We start from the raw sequence: 25,204 nt of genomic DNA, 5'->3' as shown, positions 1-25,204 counted from the left end.
AAGGCGGAGGGGGTGGCAGTGCCCAGAAACAGGGAGAATGAGGATCCCGCACTCGCTTAGCTTGGTTCATTCTGCAAGCCACAGCCCTGGTCAGGATGTGGGCCCTCAGCACCTTGCCTCTGACCTCCTTTCTGCCTGTTTGGTTTGCATCATTTAACCATCACCCTGTACCACCTCCTTCACGTGGAGATGATGTTTTGCCTTCTTGGAACCTTCGGAGGTTGGAGGAAGAGGCGCTCAAGGTGTTTCAAAGATGCAGAACAGTTAGTATTGATGCTGAGCTTTTCAGAGAAATGGGGATGAGGGGGTGTGTGTGTAGGCTGCGGGGACAGACCAAGAGAGAGAGATTCTGCCCCCAGGATTTCCCCGCAGAAAGCAGAGACTCTGATTAGGGCAACTAATGACAGAACGGAAAGTATTGGATAAAAATGACACAGATAAGAGGAGACAGAGAGAAAGAATACCTCAACACGAAAGAGATGTGTACCAGAGTCACAGAAGATTATCTCTCACGTCACCAGTTTCATAAAGGAAACGGAGCCGCAAGAGGATGAATTATGGGTTGCTCGCTAAATCTGACAGATATTTAAGTGCATGGCACAGAACGTCGGACTGTCCTTGGCAAACTCCTTGGGTTCCTTATTTTATTTTTTAAAAAACCAAAACCAAAACCCTTCTGGAGTGTTGCCTAGCAAGAGGCTTTTCACCCAGGTGCTGCAAAGACCAATCCTGTGGTCCTTGTGTTGTATCTGGAGTGGGGTGTGTAGGTCAGTTTTGGCTATCACACAGGGGCTATCACAACAGTTGGTCCACCATGGAGAGACAGAGGCACAGTTCAGTGGTGGAGAACAAGCTTTGCATACGAAATATCCACATTTCAACCCCTGACTGGAAGCAAAAAGCAGGCATGCAGTGCGTAGTTGATTAGATCAGGGCTCCACACTTCAGCCTTCTGGCTGTTGTTGGTCTACAACTCCCAACTTTCCCAGCCACAGTATCCAATAGGCGGGGATGGTGGGACTTGGAGAGAGTTGGAAGGCCGAGTTGTGTAGCCCTGGGTTAGATTAATCAGTTTAAAACTTAAATAAAACGCTGCCCGCAGCTAACTAACTAAATAACTATTTATGTATTTATTGATTGATTTGATTTGATTTGATTTTTAAAACTTATATACCGCCCAAACCTTCGTCTCTGGGCGGTTAACATAAAACAATTAAAACACATATAAAAGTTAAAACAAATCAACAGCTTAAAAACAACCATAAAATCAAAACAGACAATTTTAAAAAGCTGAGAATGCTTGGGCGAAAAGATGGGTTTTCAGGTGTTTATTAAAAATTGCCAGAGATGGGGAGGATCGTATCTCAGCAGGGAGCGCATTCCACAATCCCAGGGCAGCGACCGAGAAGGCCTGTCTCTGTGTAGCCACCAAACGAGTTGGCGGTAACTGGAGATGGACCTCCTCAGATGACCTCAATGGGCGGTGGAACTCATAATGAAGAAGATGCTCGCTTCGATACCCAGGGCCTATGCCGTTTAGGGCTTTATAAGTTATAACTAGCACTTTGTATTTTGTCCGGAAGCCTGTTTTATTTATTTATTTATTTATTTATTTATTTATTATTAAAACTTTTATACTTATATTGGCAGCCAGTGTAGCTCCATCAGTAAAAGAGTAATGTGGTCTCTCCACGATGACTAGGCAGCTGACATCCATTTAAAACAAAACGGCTCCACATTTGCACGTGTTAGGTTGCAAGCCCTCTGAGGCCAAGACTTGCCTTCTGTTTCTTTGCAAAGCACCACACTCATCAATGGCCCAATATAAATAACCGTCTATGCCCTTCCAGTGGTTAAATGTGTAGCCCCCGCTTCCCATAACTTTGCTCTCAGTTCTTGAAGTGCTGTAATCATCATCAGGGGTGCTCAATTTGGCCCGACGTTATCCAAGAAAGGTCAGGCAGCTGCAGCATTCTGCCAAATTCTCCTTCTCCTTTGCATCCTGTATCCCAGGTATGATGTGCCCCCCCGCTCATGTAGAAGGGTGGCTGGGCACCCCACATTAGCGGGAGGAATTGCTACGTGAACAAAGTTACTCTATCCCACTCATTGTAGTAACCCCATCTTGGAAAGATAGGAGGTTAACTCTTCAGGTCCAGAGCCGTCTTTCTTCATTTGTCCGATGCAAATGTTATTAGCTTATAGTTCCAAAGGAAAGTGCGTGTATTTGTTCCAGAGAAGCTTGCTTCTGCGGTCAATAGGATTACAATGTATTGTTCAATTACGCTCCTCATAAATGAAGATGAAAAGCCTCTCCGGCAGGCAGGCCATCTGGCAGATCAATTGAAAAGTCATTTTCATCACTAATAAGATTTAAAAATTAAATCTGGATCGTTTTCTCTCCACAAATCCATGGCCTAAATCGGACCAGCTCCTGAAACTCAAGGACCCCATCACAGTCATTAGAAGCAGCGCAGGAGGAAACGTGAGCACTCAGGGTTTGTGTTGCCGGCCTGTTTGAGCTTTGGGTGTTCGTGATGGCTGAGAAGAGAAGTGGTGGATCAAACTGCCTCACAGACTGGAGTCTTCACTGGTGAAGACTATGTGGGGAGAAGCATTGGAGTCCGCAAGAAGCATCTTGCAGGAACATAGGAAGCTGCCTTGTACTGAGTCAGACCATAGGTCCATCTAGCTCAGGATTGTCTACCCAGACTGGCAGCAGCTTCTCCAGGGTTGCAGGCAGGAGTCTCTCTCAGCCCTATCTGGAGATGCTGCCAGGGAGGGAACTTGGAACCTTCTGCATGCAAGCAGGCAGGTGCTCTTCCCAGAGCGGCCCCATCCCCTAAGGGGAATAGCTTACAGTACTCACACATGTAGTCTCCCATTCAAATACAAACCAGGGTGGACTCTGCTTAGCAAAGGGGACAATTCAGGCTGAATTGTCTGACAATGCAGACACGGGGTAGGGGGAGATAAGGTGGGGGCAGTCCTGTGGAAATAATATCACACACTCCAGTCAGGAGCCGGCAACTTCATAGGCGCCTGCAGGACTTTTTCTGTGGATGCCGGTGGGGTGGGTGGGTGGAGCAGCAATTCTATACCCACTTACCTAGGAGTCAGCTACCCCTCCCTTCCCCCCCCCACCCCGACACCCAGCATAAGAACAGCCCTGCTGGATCAGGCCCAAGGAGGCCCATCTAGGCCAGCATCCTGTTTCACACAGTGGCCCACCAGATGCTGCTGGAAGCCTACAGACAGGAGTTGAAAGGGACATGCATTCAAGGAGAGGAGAGCTGTGGTAGCAAGCATGACTTGTCCCCCTAGCTAAGCAGGGTCTGCCCTGGTTGCATCTGAATGGGAGACTTGATGTGTGTGAGCACTGCAAGATATTACCCTCAGGGGATGAAGCCACTCTGGGAAGAGCAGAAGGTTCCAAGTTCCCTCCCTGGCAGCATCTCCAAGATAGGGCTGAGAGAGATTCCTGCCTGCAACCTTGGAGAAGCCGCTGCCAGTCTGTGAAGACAATACTGAGCTAGATAGACCAATGGTCTGACTCAGTATGTGGCAGCTTCCTATGTTCCTAAGCCTGCATGGTTTCCCCTTCCCTGCAGGCTCCTGGTGAGTGACAATAGTGCTGAAGAAGGGAAGGGCAACCCACATTGTGGAAGGGGCCACATTGTGGCTGATACGACCCCAGGGGCACCATGTCTGTGGGCAGTCCCAGGACCCCTTGCCGTCTCATCCTGGGCCTTCCAGTGTGCATGCACCCTAGAAGGCACCACTGGCCAGAGGTGGCTGAACCCATGCCAGTGTGAAGAGCATGTCCCCCGTTTCCTCCTAGCGGTCAGCTGCCCTCCCAACAGCCACTACGAGAGTTGCGTGAGTGTGTGCCAGCCCCGCTGCGCGGCCATCCGGCTGAAAAGTGACTGCAACCACTACTGCGTCGAGGGGTGCCAGTGCGACCCGGGCTACGTGCTGAATGGGAAGAGTTGCATCCTTCCTCACAACTGCGGCTGCTACTTGGATGGCAAATACTATGAGGTAAGGGGCCGGGTCCAAAGCGGCACCTCTGAGGCATTTCCGGGAGTTCTGAACTGAATTGCCGCCATGGGGAGGGTGGGATCAGGACCACAGAGCTTGGGGAGGGTGCTGTCGGTTTTCTCAACTGCTAAGCCAGTGGGTCAAAATAGCTGGGGGATGTGTGGTTTTTTATCTGGGAAACAGCCTGGGAGAGGGAGGGATTGCTCCCTTTCACCCCTCAACATTGCTATTCAGTTTTTAAAAAAAGAAAAAGGAGATCCAGTTTTCATATCTAGAGGTCACATGTAGAGAACAAGTTGGAACTGATGGATTAGTCCGAGCAGTGGCAGCTGGTACGGGCAGATTGGAGGGAATGGTAAATGAGCCTCTTGGGTGAGACTTGTTCTCTCCCTCAGACCCAAGTGCCTTGCTCTCCCTCGGTGTGCCCAACCATGGATTTAACCCCTTGCATGTGGGCTGTGGGGAAATGCTTGACTAACAAGCAGAGGTTTGCTGGTTCAAATCCCCACTGGTATGTTTCCCAGACTATGGGAAACCCCTATATTGGGCAGCAGCGATATAGGAAGGTGCTGAAAGGCATCATCTCATACTGTGCTGGAGGAGGCAATGGTAAACCCCTCGTGTATTCTACCAAAGAAAACCACAGGGCTCTGTGGGCGCCAGGAGTCAAAATTGACTTGATGGCGCACTTTTCTTTACATGGGCTGGTCACTTGCCCAGTTTTCCAGCCTGGCAAACGAGCAGCTCACATGGGAGAGTTTAATGCCACAGCCAGGCACAGTGAGAAGAGTGAGAGCAAGTCTCAGCTGAGGCTCATTTACTGCTCCCCTCCCTCATCCTGGCTGCCACTGAGTACAAATGAGTACAAATTCAAATCATTATCTTTGAATTCATGCTTTTTGATTAAGCTGAGAAACTTGCACGCGAAAGCAAAACTAAACCAGAAATCCAAAGTATTAACTGCTAAAAGGTGAACTGCTTTTAAATTGAAATATGAATGTTTATCTCGTTTGGTTGCTTAGGAAGAGGAGTGTTCTGTTAATGGAATGGATGTTCCAAAAAGGATCAGTGCTACCAGGGGGTTCTAAGGGCCATAAAAGTGCAGGGAATGGATTCTTGCTTTGCATTTGCAAATTCCTTCCTTTGGTCTGCCTGAGCCAGCCAGGCCAAAAAAAAAAAATGTTCTTTGAAATGGGCAGCAGCAAAGCAGCAGTATAGCTAGGTGTCGACTTTCCAGGTTCTTTGCCTTGCTTCCCGAAGAAATAAGGGCCTCTCTGTTTTTCTGTCTCTGATGATCTCAGCCAATCTGAGCTTCTGAGCTGCAGGAAACATTGCATCCAAATGAGGATTCCTTCGAGGAGTTCTTCCTCATCTATATTCCTCCAAGCAGCAACAGTAATAGAGGAGGGGAAACCCTGTAGAATTACGGTGGTGTTTTTCGTCCCTAAGCTGCCTATGGGACTGCTTTGTAAACTGTTCCCAAATCAGAAGAAGCCAGAAGATGGGATGGGATGCTCTCTGCCTGTCATTGTGGCTTCTGATGCTGCCACTGCATTAATGGGTTGATTTTTGGAGGATGTAAACAGAATGCCCTTGGGAAGTTGCTTGCGCTTCTTCAGAAAGATATTCCCCCACCCCACACTCAGATAATTTGCAGGTCTCGTGGGCAGCCTAGTCTTTCTCTCCTCTGCTATTTGGCATGGCTGTCAGCCGCAGATTTTCTTTGCCATTATTTAAGAGCAGGATCCCGAAATAATGAACAACACCGATGTATTTAGTGGGATAGTGCCAAGCATTGTGTAATATTAATCAGTTTAATCCTTACAATGGAATGGCAAATTCCCAATAATGAAGCTGCAGCTTTCAGCCGTGCTTTCAGGGCGGCAAAATATACAACACAATTCAACTTTAAACTTTTATTTTATCGCATCCTTTCCTTTGCATGGACCCTGCTATTTACACCAAGGTGACTAGTGAATTGCAGAGCTTTACTCTCCATGTATGTCAATGAAATGATATACATGCAGGAGCAAAGAGTGTCTTTGAATCCCAAAAGCAGGGATTCTCAGAGATTCGTCCCTCCAGATGTGGCTGGACTAGAATTCACAATGGCTGAAGTCTAGAGGTGCTGAGAGTTGTGGTCCAGCTTCTGTGGGAACCTCTTTTGAGAGCCCCTGGACCAGAGGATAATCCAAGAAAAGGACTAGAATGTGTTGCTTTCAAAGCACCTTTTATTCTGATTGGGGACGATGGAGAGATCTGTAAATTTTTGGGATGCTAACCGCACCCCCACCCCCACATTTACGAACAATAATCCCTCATTTTGTTACCTATCCCTGATAAATTGTGATCCCTATTTTATTTTATTTTATTACTTTTGGAGTTTACCTTGTTAAAGGGTTGTTGGTATGAGTTGTTGGCAGTCTTAAGCATCTGGCTCCCTTCCTATGTCCTCCAGAAGTCACACCTCTGAGTGCACAGGAACATAGGAAGCTGCCATATAATGAGTCAGACCATAGGTCCATCTAGCTCAGTATTGTCTACACAGACTGGCAGCGGCTTCTCCAAGGTTGCAGGCAGGAATCTCTCTCAGCCCTATCTTGGAGATGCTGCCGGGGAGGGAACTTGAAACCTTCTGCTCTTCCCAGAGCAGCTCCACCCGCTGAGGGGAATCTCTTACAGTGCTCACACTTCTAGTCTCCCTTTCATATGCAACCAGGGCAGACCCTGCTTAGCTACAGGGACAAGTCATGCTTGCTACCACAAGACCAGCTCTCCTCTCCTTAAATCTAGAGTCAACTTCTACTTGGACAAATACAGTACATTGCTATTTAAAAGTAGCCTCTGCTTTCACTCCAGTTCCTTTAATTGCAACCCCTGGAGAAGATCTGTTGCCCTATTCCAGGCTGCAAGATGGCTGCCAGGAAGACTCGCTTCTGTCTTTTTTCATTTTCCTGCCATTGCTTTCCTTCTTCCCTGAAAAATGTGGTGCTAGAGCCCCTTATCAGCAGAGGAGCAAGATCATCCGCTCAATTATTCCATAAATCTGATAACAAGAGGATGGAATACAATTTGTGCTCCTCTTCACAGGTACACATTGGTGGTCAACAGGATATTTGTAGTGCTCACTTGCAAAAGACAAGGAAGAGAGGTTGCTGTGGCAACTGTAAATTCTGAATTTCCTCACTTTTACAGCTGATGAAAGTGTCAGACAAATAGTAACAGGTTGGAGTGGTTCACACTTCTTCTTCTTTTTTTGCCAGATAATTAAGTTCTCAAATCAGAATGTGTTAAAAAGAAAAAAGCCAGGAGGTGAGTGGGTAGGAAGCACAACTGAATATTGTTGTGACCTCCGGCTAACATCTAGATCCACAATCGTGTTTCATGCCTTCAGCCTTGTCCTGTTTGTTTATTACATTTATATCTTACCCTTCTCCCATGGACTCTGGATGACACACATGGTTCCTTCCCCACAAACACACACACTTTTAGTTGACACATAGTCCGCGAAGATGACAGTTCACACACGCATGTAGAACGATAGAAAGATGCGTTTACTGTTTTAACCATAGGTCATAACAAACAGCCACCTAATGGCGCAGCAGGGAAATGGCGTGACTAGCAAGAGAGAGGTTGCCGGTTCGAATCCCCACTGGCATGTTACCCAGACATGGGCATGGGAAACACCTATATCAGGCAGCAGCGATAGAGGAAGATGATGAAAGGCATCATGGCAATGGGAAACCCCTCCTGTATTCTACCAAAGCCAACCACAGGGCTCTGTAGTCACAAGGAGCTGACTCCAGGGCACACTTCACCTTTTACTTGACATAACAAACAAGAGTACAAAAATGTGGAATGGATGTTCACAGTACTAACATATTCCACATGAAAGGCAAAAACCCTCCTTTACTCAGTGGTTACTCTCAGTAGCAACTCTGTGGGATAAAAGATTAACTCTTTTAATTAAGGGCAGAATTCACCGCAGTCGACGGAGTCTCCTTATCCTGAGAGGCCCTAGTAAAAAATTGATCTTCTGTGGTTCAGACCATCAGGTTTTTTCCCCTAACATGAAATCTGAGGATTTTAGATGAACTGCCAAGGAAATTGACCAATAAAAGAATGAGTGGGGGACATTCTCCATAAAGCTGCTTACACAAGGTGAGAGGCATAATGGGAGAGATATGCATGGATGTCACTTGATTATTCAATAGCTGATTATCTTCAATGCAGAGTGTGAATTGGTTTGTTGGTTTCATTTATATACTGCCTGTCCCAGAACGTCTCAGGAATGGCTTACATCAAAAATTCAAACCATTTATAATTAAAAAAAAAAAAAACAACACATAAAATAAGAGCAATTAAAGTGTTAACTGCAATTAAAAGCAGTTAGGATATTAAATCTTGGCAAAATATTGTTAGAAGTAATATGGAAGTTCTGTCTGTGGTGTTCGGTCTATGATGGTTCCATGCAAGTCACTACCTAATACTACAAGCATCAGGTGATGAACATGCTGATTCGGAAGAGCAGATTGAGATGTGTATTAGGTGTCTTGGAAGTCAGTCTCTTTTTTTTTTGTATGAATGGTGCATCACCTTACATCAAGCATACAAGTCCATATTTGAAGAGATCATTTCTCACCACTGCACACACGGGCACCAAAAGCAGTCACGTTCCTTGAAATAAACCTTTTGGTGGATAATATCTGTAGGCATGTTGGAGAGAATCGCACATCCAAACTGCATAGATTAGAGTGTGGTAAATGTCTGAAGCCACCCTAAGATGGGTTGCTGATCACCCTAGGATCTATCTGTCTGCAGTGTATCCGGTTAAATATGTGCTGCATGATTGCCCTCTCCTGGTTGAAATGAAAACTCTTGGCCAACCAGTTCAGTGTTCTGCGACTGGAGCAATGTTTACATATCCCTGGTTGGTTAAGCAAAGGAGAGCTGGTCTTGTGGTAGCAAGCATGACTTGTCCCCTTAGCTAAGCAGGGTCCACCCTGGTTGCATATGAATGGGGGACTAGAAGTGTGAGCACTGCAAGATCTTCCCCTCAGGGGATGGAGCCACTCTGGGAAGAGCAGAAGGTTTCAGGTTCTCTCCCTGGCTTCTCCAAAATAGGGATGAGAGAGATTCCTGCCTGCAACCTTGAAGAAGCCACTGCCAGTCTGTGAAGACAATACTGAGTTGGATAGACCAATGGTCTAACTAGTTTCCTATGTTCCTTTGGTTTGTATGCGACATGCTTCTGAGCATGCTCAACGGCAGCAACTGAAGCCTGGTGCCATTTTGCTGCCCACAATTGGGATCTGATAGGACAAAGTGCCTTGTTATTCAGAATCTGCAGCTGAATCCCATAAGGTTTAGGGATCAGGCTGCTGGCTGACTATCTGAAGAGACAAAAACATGTCTGCATGCTTAACCAATGTTGCCCTTTACAAATGATGGGCCATTTCACAGATTCTGTTTTCTGACACAAATGTTACTAATTTGTGCATCAAAGAATGCACATGGAAGGTAAAGGATGTGCAGGAAAGAATCTGTGTTTCTTTCATGCCAGAAAGACCACACCAGACACCCAAATATGACAGCCATCTTATTAACTTTTTTTCCATGCTGGTGATATCATAAGTGGCTTATTAGTTATGGCCACTGCTTCTGCATTTGGGGGGCAGATCCATGGTGGACTTCAGGTTCTGTTCAAAGGCAAGTAAAGTGTGCCAGAAGATGATTGCTTAATTTGACTAACAAACTCTATAGATGATAGTTTTATATATTTAAGTAGGCATAGGATGCTTTCCCCCCCCCTCTCCTTTTAAAAATATTTTGGGTAGTTTTTTCAGTGTTTAGATTTAATTTCTGAGGGGTAATCAATTCATTGTTGTTAAATTGTAATGTTTATTCTGGTCGAGGGCCAAAATAAGGCCCATTTACACATTATGTTCAACACCAATATGAGTGTCCACTGTACACCAGGGTTAGGGTTGGACCCATAGCCCCGCCTCTTGCATCTGACAGCAGATGCTAAGCCACGCCCCCTGCATCTGACATCCGGTGCAGGGGGCATAGCTTTGCTTGCAAATGGGGCTGTGCGGCCCTGTTTGCAGGCAAAATCCCCAGCCAGTGCTGAATTCGAGGGATTTTGCCCCGTCTGCAAGCAAAGCTACTCCCTGTGCATCTGACATCAGCGGCTTGGGTTCTTTGAACCCGTTCACTCAATGGTGGCTCCACCCCTCATGTACACAGGTACAGTCATTCACATGTTATGTTGAATGCAGGTACAGAAGTACACTTCCTATCTATAACATGAATTGAAGGGTCTGTATCCAGGTTCACTTTCAAAATGAACACAAATACAGTACAGTCATTCACACAAACACACATACAAGTGAGCAGACCTCGGTACACTCGTGCAGCATCCTGTCTGAGTCAGACTATAAAGGTCCATTATTCATCCATCCATGATGGGCTTCATCGCCTAGATAAGCCATTCAAGTTCTGTGTTGTCCTTTCTCCTGCTCACCTCCTGCAGCCCAAGCAGCTCTTCTGGAACAGCGACTGCACCCGCCGTTGCCGTTGCTTTCGCCGCAACCTCATCCAGTGCGACCCACGGCAATGCAAGTCAGATGAGGAGTGTGCCCTCCGGAACGGGGTCCAAGGCTGCTTCAGCATGAAGAGCTCCTATTGCATTGCGGCAGGCGGAGGGGTCTTCCGTACCTTCGATGGCGCCTTTCTCCGCTTCCCTGCCAACTGTGCTTTCGTCCTCTCCACCATCTGCCAGAAACTCCCTGATGTCTCCTTCCAGCTCATCATCAATTTTGATAAGTGGTCTTCCCCCAATCTGACTGTCATCTCACCTGTGTACTTCTATATTAACGAGGAGCAGATTCTGATTAGTGACCGTAATACCGTCAAGGTAGAGTATCAACTTGTTGTGCCACCTTCAAGGCAAGACGGGAAGATGATCTAATCTATGGGTGGTGCCACCATAAGCCACCTGTATCCCAAGGTTCTCGTGGAGATCTCCTGGTGTAACATCAGCTGCTTCTCTTGACTGTTGACTGGCATCAGATCTGTGGGCTCTGGAGTTAAAAGCCTGATTCTCTCTAGCGTGTGCTGAAGAGCCAGGTTCCATTCCGAACATCTGAACAGCTCAGTTCTCTCCTGCGAATTTGAAATGTCCAGATTGATCAAATGTCAAATTTCGGATTGGCTATTTGGAACATGAATTCTAAAATTCAGATTCCTGGGTTACCAATGTTGCAGGGAAACGCTACACCCATTAGCAAACTTGGGATCTGGGTTGTGCGATATGAGTGGCTGCATTCTGTCATGGAAGTTGGACTTCAGAAAGTTCAAACGTTCACAAAACGTTTTTGGAAATTTTCAAAACGGAAACTTCCAAATTCCATACTGGCGCACAGCAATTGTGTTGATATTTACTCAGTAAGTAAATGAATGAAACCTATCTAAACCTTACCTTTCAGTCTCAGTGCTCTTTACTTCCGCTCACAGGTGAACGGGACACAAGTGAACGTGCCTTTCGTGACAGGCCTGTCCACCAAAATCTACAGCATGGAGGGTTTCCTGGTCATTGACACAAGCCCTGACATCCAGATCCACTACAACGGCTTCAACGTCATCAAAATCAGCATCAGTGAGCGCTTGCAAAATAAAGTCTGTGGCCTTTGCGGGAATTTCAACGGGGACCGCACGGACGACTACGTCACCCTGCGAGGGAAGCCAGTGGTGAGCAGCGTGTTCCTGGCCCAGAGCTGGAAAACCAACGGCATGCAGAAGAGGTGAGCTGAGTGCAGCAGCAACACATTTGGTGCGGGGGCAGGCAGTGCCTCATTCAGGACATTTTCTCCCCATGTCTGATGGAGGAGTCTCCTCTCCTTATATTCTATCCTCCGAGTGATGGAAAGGACAGAAGGTCTCCTCCAGGGTCTGCTGCAAATCCTAGGCCAGGGGTAGGAAGCCTTTGGCACACCAGCTCTTGCTGAACGACAACTCCCATCATCCCCAACCACAGTTTATTGAGAGAGCAAGCCAAAGGTTGGAACTTGGGAACAACCCAAGAGTCAGAATGAGAGGGAAGAGAAACCCTTGTTCCCACACCACAGTTCCAACATGAAAGGGAAGTTTCCATAGCCACTTCCTCTTGAGAAGATCTGATGGGTAGCCTAGGTGAACAGAGTCACCCCCATGCCTAGCAACCCTTGGCTATCTCTGGAGGTGCCCCACACGGTAGCCCTTCTGGATCATCACAAGGGAAAGCTGTGCAGGGCTATGAATGTCTGGTTTTAACCCTGGCAGCTCCTTGACACCAGGAGACAGAGGAAGCTGCCTGATACTGAGTCACACTGTTGGTCCATCTAGCTCGGTATTATCTACACCTGGGGTGGGCAACCTTGACTCTCTCCAGCCATTGTTGCACTACAGTTCCCATCATTCCCAGCCATAATTCATGGGCTGGGGATAGTGTTGAGTTGTAGTTCAACAGCAGCTGAAGAGCCAAAGTGGCCTCCCCCTGGTCTACAGGGACCGGCAGCGGTTCTCCAAGATTTCAGGCTCAGGGGTCTGGAGATACTGCCAGGGAGTGAACCTGGGACCTTCTGCACGCAGGCATGCAGATGCTCTTCCACTGAGCAATCGCCGAAAGGGAATAGCTTGCAGTGCTCACGTGTAGTCATCTAAGCAAGGCAGACCCTGCTTAGTAAAGGCGACTCGTCCTGCTTGCTACCACAAGATGAGCTATACCCACCCCCAGAGACCTGCCCATGCTCCTCAGTGTGCCTTTCCACCTCCCCAGTGTCCTGTAGCCTCTGAAGTTTTGTGCTTCCAGCTGCAACGAGCTCCAGTACTCTCAGTACGCTGCTGCCTGTGACAACGTGCAGATCCAGATCCTGCAGAGCGACAACTACTGCATGAAGCTGACCGACATGAAAGGCTTCTTCCAGCCCTGCTACGGCCTGCTGGACCCACTGCCCTTCTACGAATCGTGTTTCCTGGACGGCTGCTACAACCAGAAGAAGTACCAGCTCTGCGGCTCGCTGGCCGCCTACGGGGAGGCCTGTCGCTCCTTCGGGATCCTCAGCACGGAGTGGATCGAGAAGGAAAATTGCTGTAAGCGAGCTAGGCTTCGTTCCGTCCTCCCACTGAGGGGCTCTCGCACGACACCACTGGGGGCCTCCCCAATTCAAGAAAACAACTTGTCGCCTTCTCTCAGAAGGAAGGAATAGAAACCTCAGCATACATTTAGCTTGGGAGCACCTGGGTCTACCAGCACAGGCACAGCTCCTCCCAGCAAGTAACAGCCTCTGTAAAAGCTCCCTCTAGACGGAGGCCACTGCTTCAGGGTTAGTCCAAGATCATCACTAAATGCCACCAGACCTGCTCCCTTCCACTGCCTGGTTTGGTAGCAGCACAAAGAGCTGCTTCTGTTTCTCCTTGACATGCTGGATTTGGAAAAGAGGTGGTGGTGGTGATGGTGGTGGTGGAGGAAGAGGAGGAGGAGAGTTGTGTGGAGACACTCTAGCTCGCTACTCTCCTCTACATGTCTGCTCTTCACCGCTCCTCCTTTTCGTCGCTCCTACTTCTCCTCATTGTCCTGGATTTGAAATGGAGGTGGTCGTGGAGGAGCAGAAGTGTGGAGAAGAGGAGAGTGGTGTGGAGACACTCTAGCTCATTACTCTCTTCTTCTCCATACCAACACAAAGAGCCACTCCTAGTCCTACTCCTCCAGTGCACTGAATTGGTAGAGGGGGAAGAGGGGGAGAGGAGCGTGGTGAACCTAGAGGGTCTTTCCCACCGTTCCCCTCTCCTCCACACTTTCCAGATCCAACACACCAAGGAGGCAAAGGAGCAGCTGCTCTTTGCACTGCTGCTGCGTCAGGCGGCAGTAGCCACCCCCTCATAATCTTCCATCGGAGGCAACCACCTCCGTTTGTCTCGTTATGAAGCCAGCTCTGCACTTTCAGTGCAAGGCCCTCACTGGCCAGCCAAATGCTTCTGAGAGCTCCTAAAAGGGGCTTGAAGGCAATAGCTCTATCTTGCTGTTGCTCCCTAGCATCATCCAGTAGCATATTGCCTCAGAACGTAGCCATTGTGACAAATAGTCATCCTCTTTGGATTTGTCTAATCCCCTGTTAAAGCCACCTAAGCCAGCAGCCGGTGCCATACCTTGTGGCAATGAGTTCCATAAATTGTGTGAAGAATGCTTCCCCCCCCCACCCGCTTGTCCTGAATCTACTGCCCATCAGTTTCAGTGGATGGCCCCGAGTTCTAATAACGCAGGAGAGGGAGAGAAACTTATCCCTATCCACCTTCTCCAAATGATGCGTGGTTTTGTAAACTCTATAATATCTCATTTTTGTTTCCAAACAAAAAGATGTGAAATGTCTAGCTCCACTGAGAAATCCCCCTCCACACACACACACACCCTGTACTGGAAGGAGGCTAGTGAGTCTTCCCTTGTTGCACCTGGCAGATAAGTATTAAAGAACAGCTCAGGTAACTGGCCTTAAAATAAATTGGTTGCCCTTGTCTGTCTCCCTCCCTTCCTTTTTCCTTTTTAGCAGGAGTGGTTGAAGATCCCTGTGTGGGGGCTGATTGTCCCAACAGAACTTGTGAGGTGGACAACGGAGGGGAGCTGTGTGGCTGCATTGAACCCCCGCCCTACGGAAACAGTAAGTGGTGGCCACTAAACTGCTAAGGGCGCTAATTCTATTTGTTGATTTGTTGATTACATTTATATTCCATCTTCCTTCCATCATGGAACTCAAGGTGCAATGCAGTGGTGTTCCAAGGTGGTCTCCCATCCAGGCACTGACCCAGCCAGGACCTGCTTAGCTTAAGGAAGGTGGCCGTCAGATCTGCTCTCAAACCAGCTGGGAGGGTTGCCTCTGGGACTGTACTTGGAGGGAGAGAGAAGTCACATTAGGTAACAGAGGGTCTAAGCAAGCTGCCTGGCCCATAGACCAACCATGAGAAGACATGAAGCTCAACTCGCTCACACTTCCTCTCCTTCCAGCCCTACCCAGGAACGTGACCCTCTGTGCACTTCCATTCCTGGGGTTGAAGGCTGTAGATCTGGTTGTAATATCTCTTTAGGGCCAAGAAAAATGTTCTACCAGAATATCTGTTTTCACTTGATCAATAACAGTGGTGAAGGGGGACTTAAATCCTTTGGCCCACCATGGTCCCAAACTGGAGACTCTTCGTCCAATCCTGCCAGTGGGTACTTTCCTCCTTGGGCAAATGGCCACTACAGTTAGGAGTAGTGATCCCTAATGGGGCAAAGGGTTAAACTCCCTCCCCTCTTTGAATCCGACACACACACACACCCCGCCGCCGCCACCTGCTATTTACTGGGTAAAAAGCAAGCCTGTCAGTGCTAATAACAGGCGTTAACGCAATATGTAGTTTGGCCCTTTGTTTTATTCTTTGCAGTGATAACCCTGCATGGTCTTAAAGAACCCTGTTCCTCAGTCTCCTCCAACCTTGACTGCAAAATAACGAGACGTCGCTTCGTGGGCGTGTTGTGACACTACATTTTATTTTTATTTTGCGAGGCGCTCGTGACGCTGTTAGATCAGTGTACAATATGACAACACAGTTGTGGGAACAATGTGACAGCACTGAATGGAGGGGCTCAGGCAGGGAGCAGAACTGTAGACATTTTGAATCGGATCTTCAGCTGCAGGGGCGGCTCTTCCGTACGGCATGGTGAGGCCGTCGCCTTATTGCTTTGATTACCGTCAAGTAAATTCTTGAGGACTGATTTGACCCTTGAAAACTTAGCAAAGAGTACAAAGAAAGAAGGGGAGGTTGCGGGCCACCTTCCCTCCTCCTTGTCCCCACATGCACTTTCAAGGTTTGCAAGGTTTTAAAGCGGGGGCTGGCCCCCACCAGAAGCCTGGGGCAAGGCAGCATTTGACACCTAGCCTCGGGCACCGCAGTACCTTGAGCCATAATGTTCAGCTGATACATTTTGGTCCGGTTAACTTCCAGCAAGTGTGGGCATTGCATTCACTCAGTCTGCATCAGTGGAGGATCAGGCCCTTGGCACTTCATCAAAAAAGGGTGCATTAATTCATCTAGTTTCTCCCTTGAGTCTCAGAGATCGGTTGTCTCCTGTAGCAGGATTTTCTATTGCTTTGCCCAGCCTTGTTTTTAGCTTGCTCTGAGCCCCAGGGGCTCATCCAATTTCCATACAAATGAATACTCATTTTTTGGGGGGGTAGGGAGGAAATCAATTTTGCACAGCTCTCTTCCTTTCCATCAGCTGCATGTCAATCACCTGTAGCCTCAGTTGCCGGCCCTGGAAAATGCAGCTTTGGATCTGTCCATTAACTCTGGAATGACAAGGGGAAAGCCACTCCTTTAATTAAAGGGACTTTGGAGAGTCTTGCTTAAGATTTGATCTTGATAGATTCCCTGTGTGCATTCTGAGATATTACAGAAACATAGGAAGCTGCCTTCTACTGAGTCAGACCCTTGGTCCGTCTAGCTCAGTACTGTCTACACTTACTGGCAGCAGCTCTGCGAGGTTTCAGGAAGGAGAGGAGAGCTGGTCTTGCGGTAGCAAGCACGACTTGTCCCCTTAGCTAGGCAGGGTCTGCCCTGGTTGCATATGAATGGGAGACTACATGTGTGAGCACTGCAAGATATTCCCCTCGGGGGATGAAGCCACTCTGGGAAGAGTATCTGAAGGTTCCAAGTTCCCTCCCTGGCAGCATCTCTAGGTAGGGCTGAGAGAGACTCCTGCCTGCAACATTGGAGAAGCCGCTGCCAGTCTGTGAAGACAATACTGAGCTAGACAGAACAATGGTCTGACTCAGTATATAGCAGCTTCCTATGTCTCTCCCACCCCTGCCTGGAGATGCTGCCAGGGATTGAACCTGGGACCTTCTGCATGCAAGCAGATGCTCTTCCACCAAAGTATGGCCCCATCCCCGAAGGGGGGAATATCTTATAGCACTCACATGTAGTCTCCCATCCAAATGCAAACCTAGGCAGGCCCTGCTTAGCAGAGGGGACAGTTCATGCTCACTAGTGCAAAGCCAGCTCTCCTCCCCTTACAAGCCCTCAGGACTTGGCAGAACCCTTCTTGGTAACCAACCAAATACCTTATCCATCTTTAAGAGGCCATTGAAGCAGCTACTATCCATAGATGAGGTGATGGTGCCTCATCTATGGACAGAGGAGGAGCATTGCAAGGCAAGGTTGAGGCAGTCCCCTTCAGGCTCAGGAAGGGATGGAAAATGTGCCCCTGCAACTGCGGCTGCCACCTCACCTGCCACTGCCCTCCTCATCCCTCTGGGACATACAGTTGACTTTCCCTTCCTTCCCCTTCTTCTCCCCCACTCAACTTGAGCTGAGGGCACCCCTGTTGCCACTGCCCGGCTTGGGGGCCACAGTCTGGGGGGGCTCATCTGTCCCCACATTCTCAGGCCTCAGCAGCATGGCCTGAGATCCCTGAGCACCCAATGGGTGGGGTCCGCCAATGGGTGGGGTCTCGTATCGTCCTTCGCCTCAGGCAGCCAAATGTGTTGAGCCGCCCCAGCCTTGGCTTTGCCTCAAGGGATTGTGAGGTCAGAAAACAACTCCGGGTAGTAGGCAGCTCACAGCTGCTCTGGAAATCTGTTCTCCAAGAATGGATTAGAAAAGAGCTGGAGTCCGGGCATCTGTGGGAGAGGAAGGCATGTCTGTGCTGATGATTTTTCTCACCAGTGCAGTGCCTTGCGTGAGCTGGAAGGAGAGCCAGCTCGGTGCCGTTGTGTCATAAAGTTCCTACCCATGTAGCATGCATAACAGCTTCCCCAGCAGGCATAATTGTTTAAACACCACTCATTTTATTTGTTTGTGTTCCATCTAATTTATTAATCAATCCCTGAAATCTCTAGGTAGGGCTGGGAAATGTCCCTGCCTGAGACCCTGGAGAACCACTGCCAGTTAGTGTAGACAGTACTGAGCTAGATGAACCAATGGTCTGAGTCATTATAAGGCAGCTTCAAAGCGGTGTTTCTCTGCAAACTACTGGGTTTTCTAGCCTGCTGCCTCCAGGAGCAAGCTTTGGTCTTTCAAAGGGGCTTTGCTTGATTTTGCAGGTGCCCCCTCTGACCATGCTGGGGGGCTTCCATTGTGGCTGGAAGGTCCTTGGAAGATTCCTCTGATACTAACTAAGGTTCTTCTGGTGTGGGGCTTCCCAATAGCAGAAGCCTTCCAATCTGACTCCTCTTCCCAGATTCTCTATCCCACCCCCTAATCAGGGGGCTCCAGGGTTCAGGATTATGGTACCAACCGGCCAAAGCTGATACAAAAAACATCCATCACAGCCACTGTTACCTGAAGGAGCAAGGAAGGGTTGAGGAATACATCAAGGCTTTGCACCTGCTCCCTCTAGGGGAGTTAGCCTCATCTGAGGCAGGATAGACTCCCAGTTCCCATTACATTGGCTCACAATCTATTAAAGCCTCCATACTTTTGGGATTTGATTTCAACCTGTTGAATGGAATTCCATGCCACACTTGAAGCCGATGTCAGATGAAAATAGAGCTGGGTGTTGTCTACATACTGTTGACAATACACTGCATAGTTTTTGGACAATTAAACTCTGCCTAAATATAAATATTAAACTACTTTTGAACCAGATAAGTCAATAATATATGCAGGCATCATTCCCAGACACCAGACACTTCCATCTTAATGAAGTTACGATTAATTTTACTTCCTCAGTTTTGCATTAACTATAATTAAAGAAGAAGAATTCAGTGGGGCCCTCAGACTCAGGTCTTTGATTAAACTGAATATGGAGCTGAATTGCTAATGCTTCCATCTTTTGGCCCATATTCTGATCTTTAATGGAATCTTGAACACTAATGTGTTTAAAGATGTTACCCAATTGTCCATCCCTATGACTGCACACAGATCTTCCCTTTTTGTAACAACCTTGACGTTCGTTGCAGACACGCATGACATCTTGGACGCAGAGGTGACCTGCAAAGCGGCTCAGATGGAGGTGTCCATCTCAAAATGCAAGCTGTTCCAGCTGGGCTTTGAAAGGGAAGGGGTGCGCATCAATGACCGCCAGTGTCTTGGCATTGAGGGTGAAGATTTCATTTCCTTCCAGATTAACAACACCAAGGGCAACTGTGGAAACATAGTGCAGGTCAGTTGCGAGATTCTGGATTTACTTCTGCTCTTGGAGTATGTATTCTTCCGTTCCTTAGCTTCCAGGTTTCCTGCTCTGAAGAGTTTTGCATCATTACACTCAAGATGGCATCATAAGCATGCTCATGGTTTCTGTATACAGCACCACAAGTGTGCACTGTGCTTTCCAGAGTTTCATAGGATTAAAATAGACAGGCCTCAGTGTCTCCATAGAATATAAATGTAAAAATAAAATAAATAAAATTTCCACTTCTCTTCGATTTTCCACCCATAAAAAACAAGTTCATTCATGGTTCTTCCTTGTAGATTAAAGTCTCTTCTTGGACGGCCACCTTCATTCCACTGAATGATAGTATGAAAACTAAGTCTCTGTAGCATAGTTATGTATGTGGTACATTCCAACAGGAGGACTGTCTAAGCCTTGAGATGGTGCATCTATCACTTTGGAGGTTATTCTTTGTACATGATTCTTTCCCTCCTTTCTGTCTTTCCCTGCACAGTCCAACAGCACCCACATTATGTACAAAAACACTGTCTGGATTGAGAGCGCAAACAACACGGGTAACATCATTACACGTGACCGAACCATCAATGTTGAATTCTCCTGTGCTTATGAGCTTGACATAAAAATTTCTTTGGATTCCGTCATAAAGCCAATGCTCAGGTGAGAAATGCAACCTGGCTGCTTGGTGGGCTTGGAGGGGTCATTTGGGGGTTGGATGAAGGGGCCCCATCTAGTTAATTTCATTTGAAAGCCTCCAAAGCCCCACACAGAGGAACACACTGGGGCCTCTTCACACCTGACATGGTCAGACGTTTGTAGATGCTGAAATCATCCCTGCATCTGAATCAACAGGAGTGATGTCATGTGTAAGCCATTGTATCTCAGTGCTAGGAGGAAGCTGCCACATATGCAATCCAGTTCACGAGCTCCTGGCTTACCCATTATGTTGTTTCTGCAAATGAAACCTCACAAAACCATCCCCTGGCATAGCATATAGACTAGCCCTTTCCCCTTACCCAGGGGAAGATGGGGCAAATGAGAATTGTCAAATCAGGACTTGTTACAAATGAATGTTGCAGGAAAAATGAGCCAGTATTAAAGAGTTGGCAGATTATCATCATCCCAAACCTTCAAAGTTTTCAGGTTTTGCTCAGGATTCTTGTACAGGGCTGGAGAAATGTGGAAGACACCAACTTTAGCTTCCTTCTTCTATACCAGGGAGGAGAGCTGGTCTTGTAGCAAGCATGACTTGTCCCCTTAGCTAAGCAGGGTCCGCCCTGGTTGCATTTGAATGGGAGACTCCATGTGAGCACTATGAGATCTTCCCCTTAGGGGATGGAGCCGCTCTGAGAAGAGCAGAAGGTTCCAAATCCCCTCCCTGGCTTCTCCAAGATAGGGCTGAGAGAGTTTCCTGCCTGCAACCTTGGAGAAGCCGCTGCCAGTCTGTGAAGACAATACTGAGCTAGATAGACTAATGGTCTGTCTCAGTATGTGGCAGCTTCCTATGTTATAAGCCAGATCACCCCAGAAAAGTGCTCTGGAAAACCATGCCTACCATTCTCCTCCCAAAGGAGTGCAGAAGGAACTGCAGATTGATTCGAGGACTGGATGATGGTAGAGGCCAACCCAGAGAAGTAGCCCCTTTGCTGATATGCAGAGTTTTTTTAGGCTCCAGGCAGTTTGGTGATACAGTCAGCATTTCAGGCTCTTCCCTCTAGATGTTGCTTCTTGACCATTAGCATAATCCGTGAACATTCCATGTCTTTCCCGTTCTTTCTTATGAATTTTCTCTTTCCTTTAAGTGTGATTAATTTGACCGTGCCTACTCAAGAAGGCAGTTTCACCACCAAGATGGCACTGTACAAGAACTCCTCATACAAGCATCCCTACCGGCAAGGAGAAGTGGTCTTGACCACCCGTGATGTGCTGTATGTTGGCGTCTTTGTCCTTGGGGCAGATTCCACACATCTCATCCTGATGCTGAACAAATGTTATGCGACACCTTCTCGAGACAGCAATGACAAACTTAGATACTTCATCATTGAAGAAGGGTGAGTATGCCTTCCTCCGCCCCACCCCCTCGATTTCTGAGTCAGTCAATATGGCAGCTGCAAGTTTCTTGAAACTGCAGCAGGACCAACCAATGAAGTCGTGTGTGTTCTAGCTGCCAGAATCTAAAGGACAACACCATCGGGATTGAGGAGAATGGGGTTTCACTGACCTGCCGTTTCCATGTCACTGTCTTCAAGTTCATTGGGGATTACGATGAGGTTCATCTCCACTGTGCCGTCTCACTCTGTGATGCAGAAAAAAACTCATGCAAAATAGTAGGTGGTATGAAGCCTTGCATCCTGGCCTGTAGAGGTTTGTAGCAACCCTGTGTACCTTTGGGAACCTCCAGCCATATGTGTCCCCGTCATCTTTCATAGTCTGTGGTGCTATGGGGGAACGCATGAGGAAAGGTGGTGGGGCCTTCTTTGTGGTGGTCCCCAAACTTTTTAGGCTTGCCCTTTGCTCAGGCTTTTAAGCTTTTAGATTTGATCTCCGAAGTTCTTCTGAAGCGCACACATTTAGGACAAACTCTCCTTGCTTTGACTCGGTCAGAACTGTCCGCAGAATACCAGGAGGGCCCGCGATTATACCAAAGATCTAAATGAGCAGATCATCTCCGTGGGGCCAATCAGGAGAAAGCGTAAGTGTGATATTTCGTCTGAGTTTCAACAAGTACATTGCATTGACTTACTGCAGGGTCGCATCATGAAATGTGGCATCTGTTGCAGGCTTACACTTACACCTTTTGTTGTGTGTTTAAAAATAAATAGTGACTCGCAGCTCAATGTTGCAATGTGCACTGAACCTTGCGCTGGATGTGAGTCAGTCTTTATAACTCCAGACCTCAAAAGTAACAGAGAAAAGCTTAGTGTTGATGATGGAGTGGAATTATGGGTGTTCCAAAGGAACAGCGTTGTTGTATAAGCAAAAGAACCTCAGTTCTATCATGATGTATTTGGAATCCTCTTTTGCTTGGCTTTCCTGCACTGTGTCATTCCCACCCAGATTGCAGTCTTTGACATGGGAGAGATTCCGCTTTCATTCTTCCTTCCTCTCTTGTGTTTTAGGCCTAGACTGGTGTGAAGACAATGGCGGCTGTGAGCAGATATGCACAAGCCAGGTGGATGGGCCACTATGCAGCTGCGTAACTGGGACGTTGCAGGAAGATGGCAAAAGCTGCCGAGGTGACTTACTATGGCATTCCTTTAGTGCTTTCAGTGCACAAAATTGCCCATAACATATTCCAAACATTTGCAATTATTTTTTAAACTTCCTTTCCTTTAGTCTCGGTTATAACGAAGGTTATATCCCTTGTTACAACTTTGCCACAAACATTTGAAGCTGTCTTATACAGAGTCAGATCTTTTTTGGACCATCTAGTCCAGTAATCTAATCTATCTATCTTTTTATTTTGTTCTACACCGCCCTTCCAAAAATGGCTCAGGATGGTTTGCACAGAGAAATAATAAATAAATAAGATGGTCAGTCTAGAATCTAGAATCTGCCTTGCATCATGCATTTTTAAAAAATAAATGACGATCCTCCTGTCCTTTTGCCATCTTTTTTTTCTAACTAGTCTAGTTGGACAACTGAGCACAAGAGCTGGGGATGGGACAGAAAGGATGGGAACTCTTGTGCAAGTGAGTCCACGGCTTACCTACTGTGTAGCCAGTGATGCATCCAAGAGGAATGTGGACTTGCCAGGACATGGGCACTCCTAGCAATAGTGGGGGGAGGATCCAGGTGTCCTAGGCAGAGCAGCTGTAACCTACTCTCATAATTCCAAGTAGGAGTAGGTTGCAGCTGTTCTGACACAACACTCAGGCTGCATGGAGCCTCCGGCCACCATCACTAGGAGTGTCGATGTTCCTCCTGGATGTGCAGCTGGCTGTGTGTATGTATGTATGCCAGTAGCACTAAAGAATGCTGGTGAGGTAGTGTAATGTATTATCCTTTTGAAATCTTAATGGCCATGTCTGGTTATTACAGTGTCAAGCTCTGTGCTAGTTTTTTATTCCATCTTCCAAGAAATGCAGGCTTTGCTTATTTTAAACGTGGCTCATGGTTTCTTTCTCTCTCCCTCTCTTTATAGCAACCAGCTCTTCAACTGGACTTCACATTGGACTGTTTTTGCTCATTGTTACCCAGCTATCATTATGGTGTATTCTCTATAAATCAAACCCGACCTCATAATTAATCCATTGCTTCCATTTAAAGTACTGTAATTTACTTTAACCCTTCCAAGTCCCTGTAGGATAAACGCATGCAACCCTAAATTTGCGACCCACGCTGTTGTCAATCACCACCATCTAAGATGACAAACTTTTTGACTGTTGCTGCACTGGAGTCACTGACCTTTTTCAGTGGTCTTAATTCTATGGAAAGTGTAGCAGCCAAAGCTGGAAGAATTTAACAGGGCACCAAACTCTTCTAAACCATCAGGGATGCGGCCAACATAATGCATAGAAAATAGTTGATTGCGTTTCTTCCCTTCTACCTGGTCTTCCTTTTTAGAACAATTTCCATTCCTTCTTGATGCTTACATTTCGGGGGAAATTTTATTATTTGACCTTGCAGGAGAAAGAGGAAAATAAGGGGTGAGGGGCTGTAGGTAGTAAGGCTCTGGTGCCTTGAACTTTGAGCATTGTTGCTTGTACCTTCCTGCCTTGAAGGCCTTTCAACTTTGGGGATTAGATCTGTCTCTAGCCATGCTTTCCTTCTATAGGTTTGTGGTGAGTCTTGCATGTACAAGAGAAAATAACCATTGTAAAGTCCATAGGATGGCCAGTTTTCAGAGGGCTAATGGGATTGGTAGACAGGAGAGATCAGATGGCACTTGGAAATTTTCTCAGAGTGTTTGAACCTATCACAATGGTTTCATGTGAACAAGCACTTCAGTTTGGGGGGTTGGGGCAGTCTGCTTCCTCTTGAATGCTCAAGTAGATTTGAAGTTACATATTGGCCTGACTAAAACACAACAAACCATGGTTTGTTGTTACAAGATGAGCCAGCACAACCCTCCCCTCTCCTCCGCTTTTTTGTGTGTGGTAAGAGATTTCAAAGCGTTTTGTGGTTTAACAAATTACAATTTGATTTGTCGAAACACAAAAAATGAGTTTGTTCAAGCCACTACAGTTTAAAACAAACTGCAAATGAAAACTTTCAATCTTGTGGGCGAAGAAGATGGGAGAGCATCAGAGCCTTGGATCTAATCTAACTCATCCCTTTTGCAACCATGGTTATTTCTTTTAGCAACCATGGTTTGTTGTGACATCTGAACCAGGCCAATGGGAGCTATGTCTGGTTGCCTGGCATCCTCCTATTTTGGAAGCCCTGGTTGGATTTGGACTTCTAGAAATGCATCCTGGTAATCTTGACTATAGGCAAATATTCATCATGAGAAATGCCTCTGGTGTCACCCTATTGCAATGTGGATTGAAAGCAATATGGGCATATCCACACTATAGGCTTAAATGGCTTTATCAGTCATTCCCGCTTCCCAGGGAGACCTGGGGGAAGTACTTCTGTGAGGGAAATGGGCTAGGGGTCTCTGAGAATTCTTAGCACCTCACTGAACTACCATTTCCCAGGAAACTTTGGGGTAAGCCACGGCATTTAAGATGGCTAGTGCCAATATAGGATTCCAGTGCTGACAGGTCCTATGTTTCTGCCCAAGAAGCTACTGTCCCCTATGCTCACATGCTGCCTTTGAACTCCATAAATAGCTCCATATTCACATGGGAGCTTTGGACTGCTGGGATGTCTCTTCCCCTCCCTCCCTCCCCCCACCTGCCTTTGATCTGTGCTTTGTGAGCCCTCTGTCTCCTTTTATTATACATTCAGCCAAATAATTTAAACATGGTTTATTCTTAAATAAAACTTTGTGTTCAAATATTCTCATTTGCAGCTTGTTTTTGATTCACACAT

The 25,204-nt window shown here is 47.1% G+C and overlaps 1 protein-coding gene across 1 annotated transcript in view; it reads left to right on the top strand.

The window, feature by feature from the left end:
• Positions 1-25,173, top strand: part of TECTA (tectorin alpha) — a 60,112-nt gene extending 34,939 nt beyond the window's left edge. Inside the window, exons 12-24 of the mRNA XM_053269138.1 lie at positions 3,842-4,041; positions 10,577-10,960; positions 11,560-11,846; position 11,992; positions 12,870-13,173; positions 14,625-14,735; positions 19,017-19,219; positions 19,722-19,885; positions 21,028-21,276; positions 21,390-21,552; positions 21,830-21,917; positions 22,345-22,461; positions 23,370-25,173. Of these exons, the coding sequence (XP_053125113.1) occupies positions 3,842-4,041; positions 10,577-10,960; positions 11,560-11,846; position 11,992; positions 12,870-13,173; positions 14,625-14,735; positions 19,017-19,219; positions 19,722-19,885; positions 21,028-21,276; positions 21,390-21,552; positions 21,830-21,917; positions 22,345-22,461; positions 23,370-23,470 (2,372 nt within the window). The 3' untranslated portion in view covers positions 23,471-25,173. The remainder of the gene's footprint in view (positions 1-3,841; positions 4,042-10,576; positions 10,961-11,559; positions 11,847-11,991; positions 11,993-12,869; positions 13,174-14,624; positions 14,736-19,016; positions 19,220-19,721; positions 19,886-21,027; positions 21,277-21,389; positions 21,553-21,829; positions 21,918-22,344; positions 22,462-23,369) is intronic.
• The last annotated feature ends 31 nt before the right edge of the window (positions 25,174-25,204 follow it).

This window comes from Hemicordylus capensis, chromosome 8, assembly GCF_027244095.1.
Source record: "Hemicordylus capensis ecotype Gifberg chromosome 8, rHemCap1.1.pri, whole genome shotgun sequence".
NCBI lineage: Eukaryota > Metazoa > Chordata > Lepidosauria > Squamata > Cordylidae > Hemicordylus > Hemicordylus capensis.
Note: the sequence above shows the minus strand (reverse complement) of the source record. Positions and strands in the feature narration are given on the sequence as shown.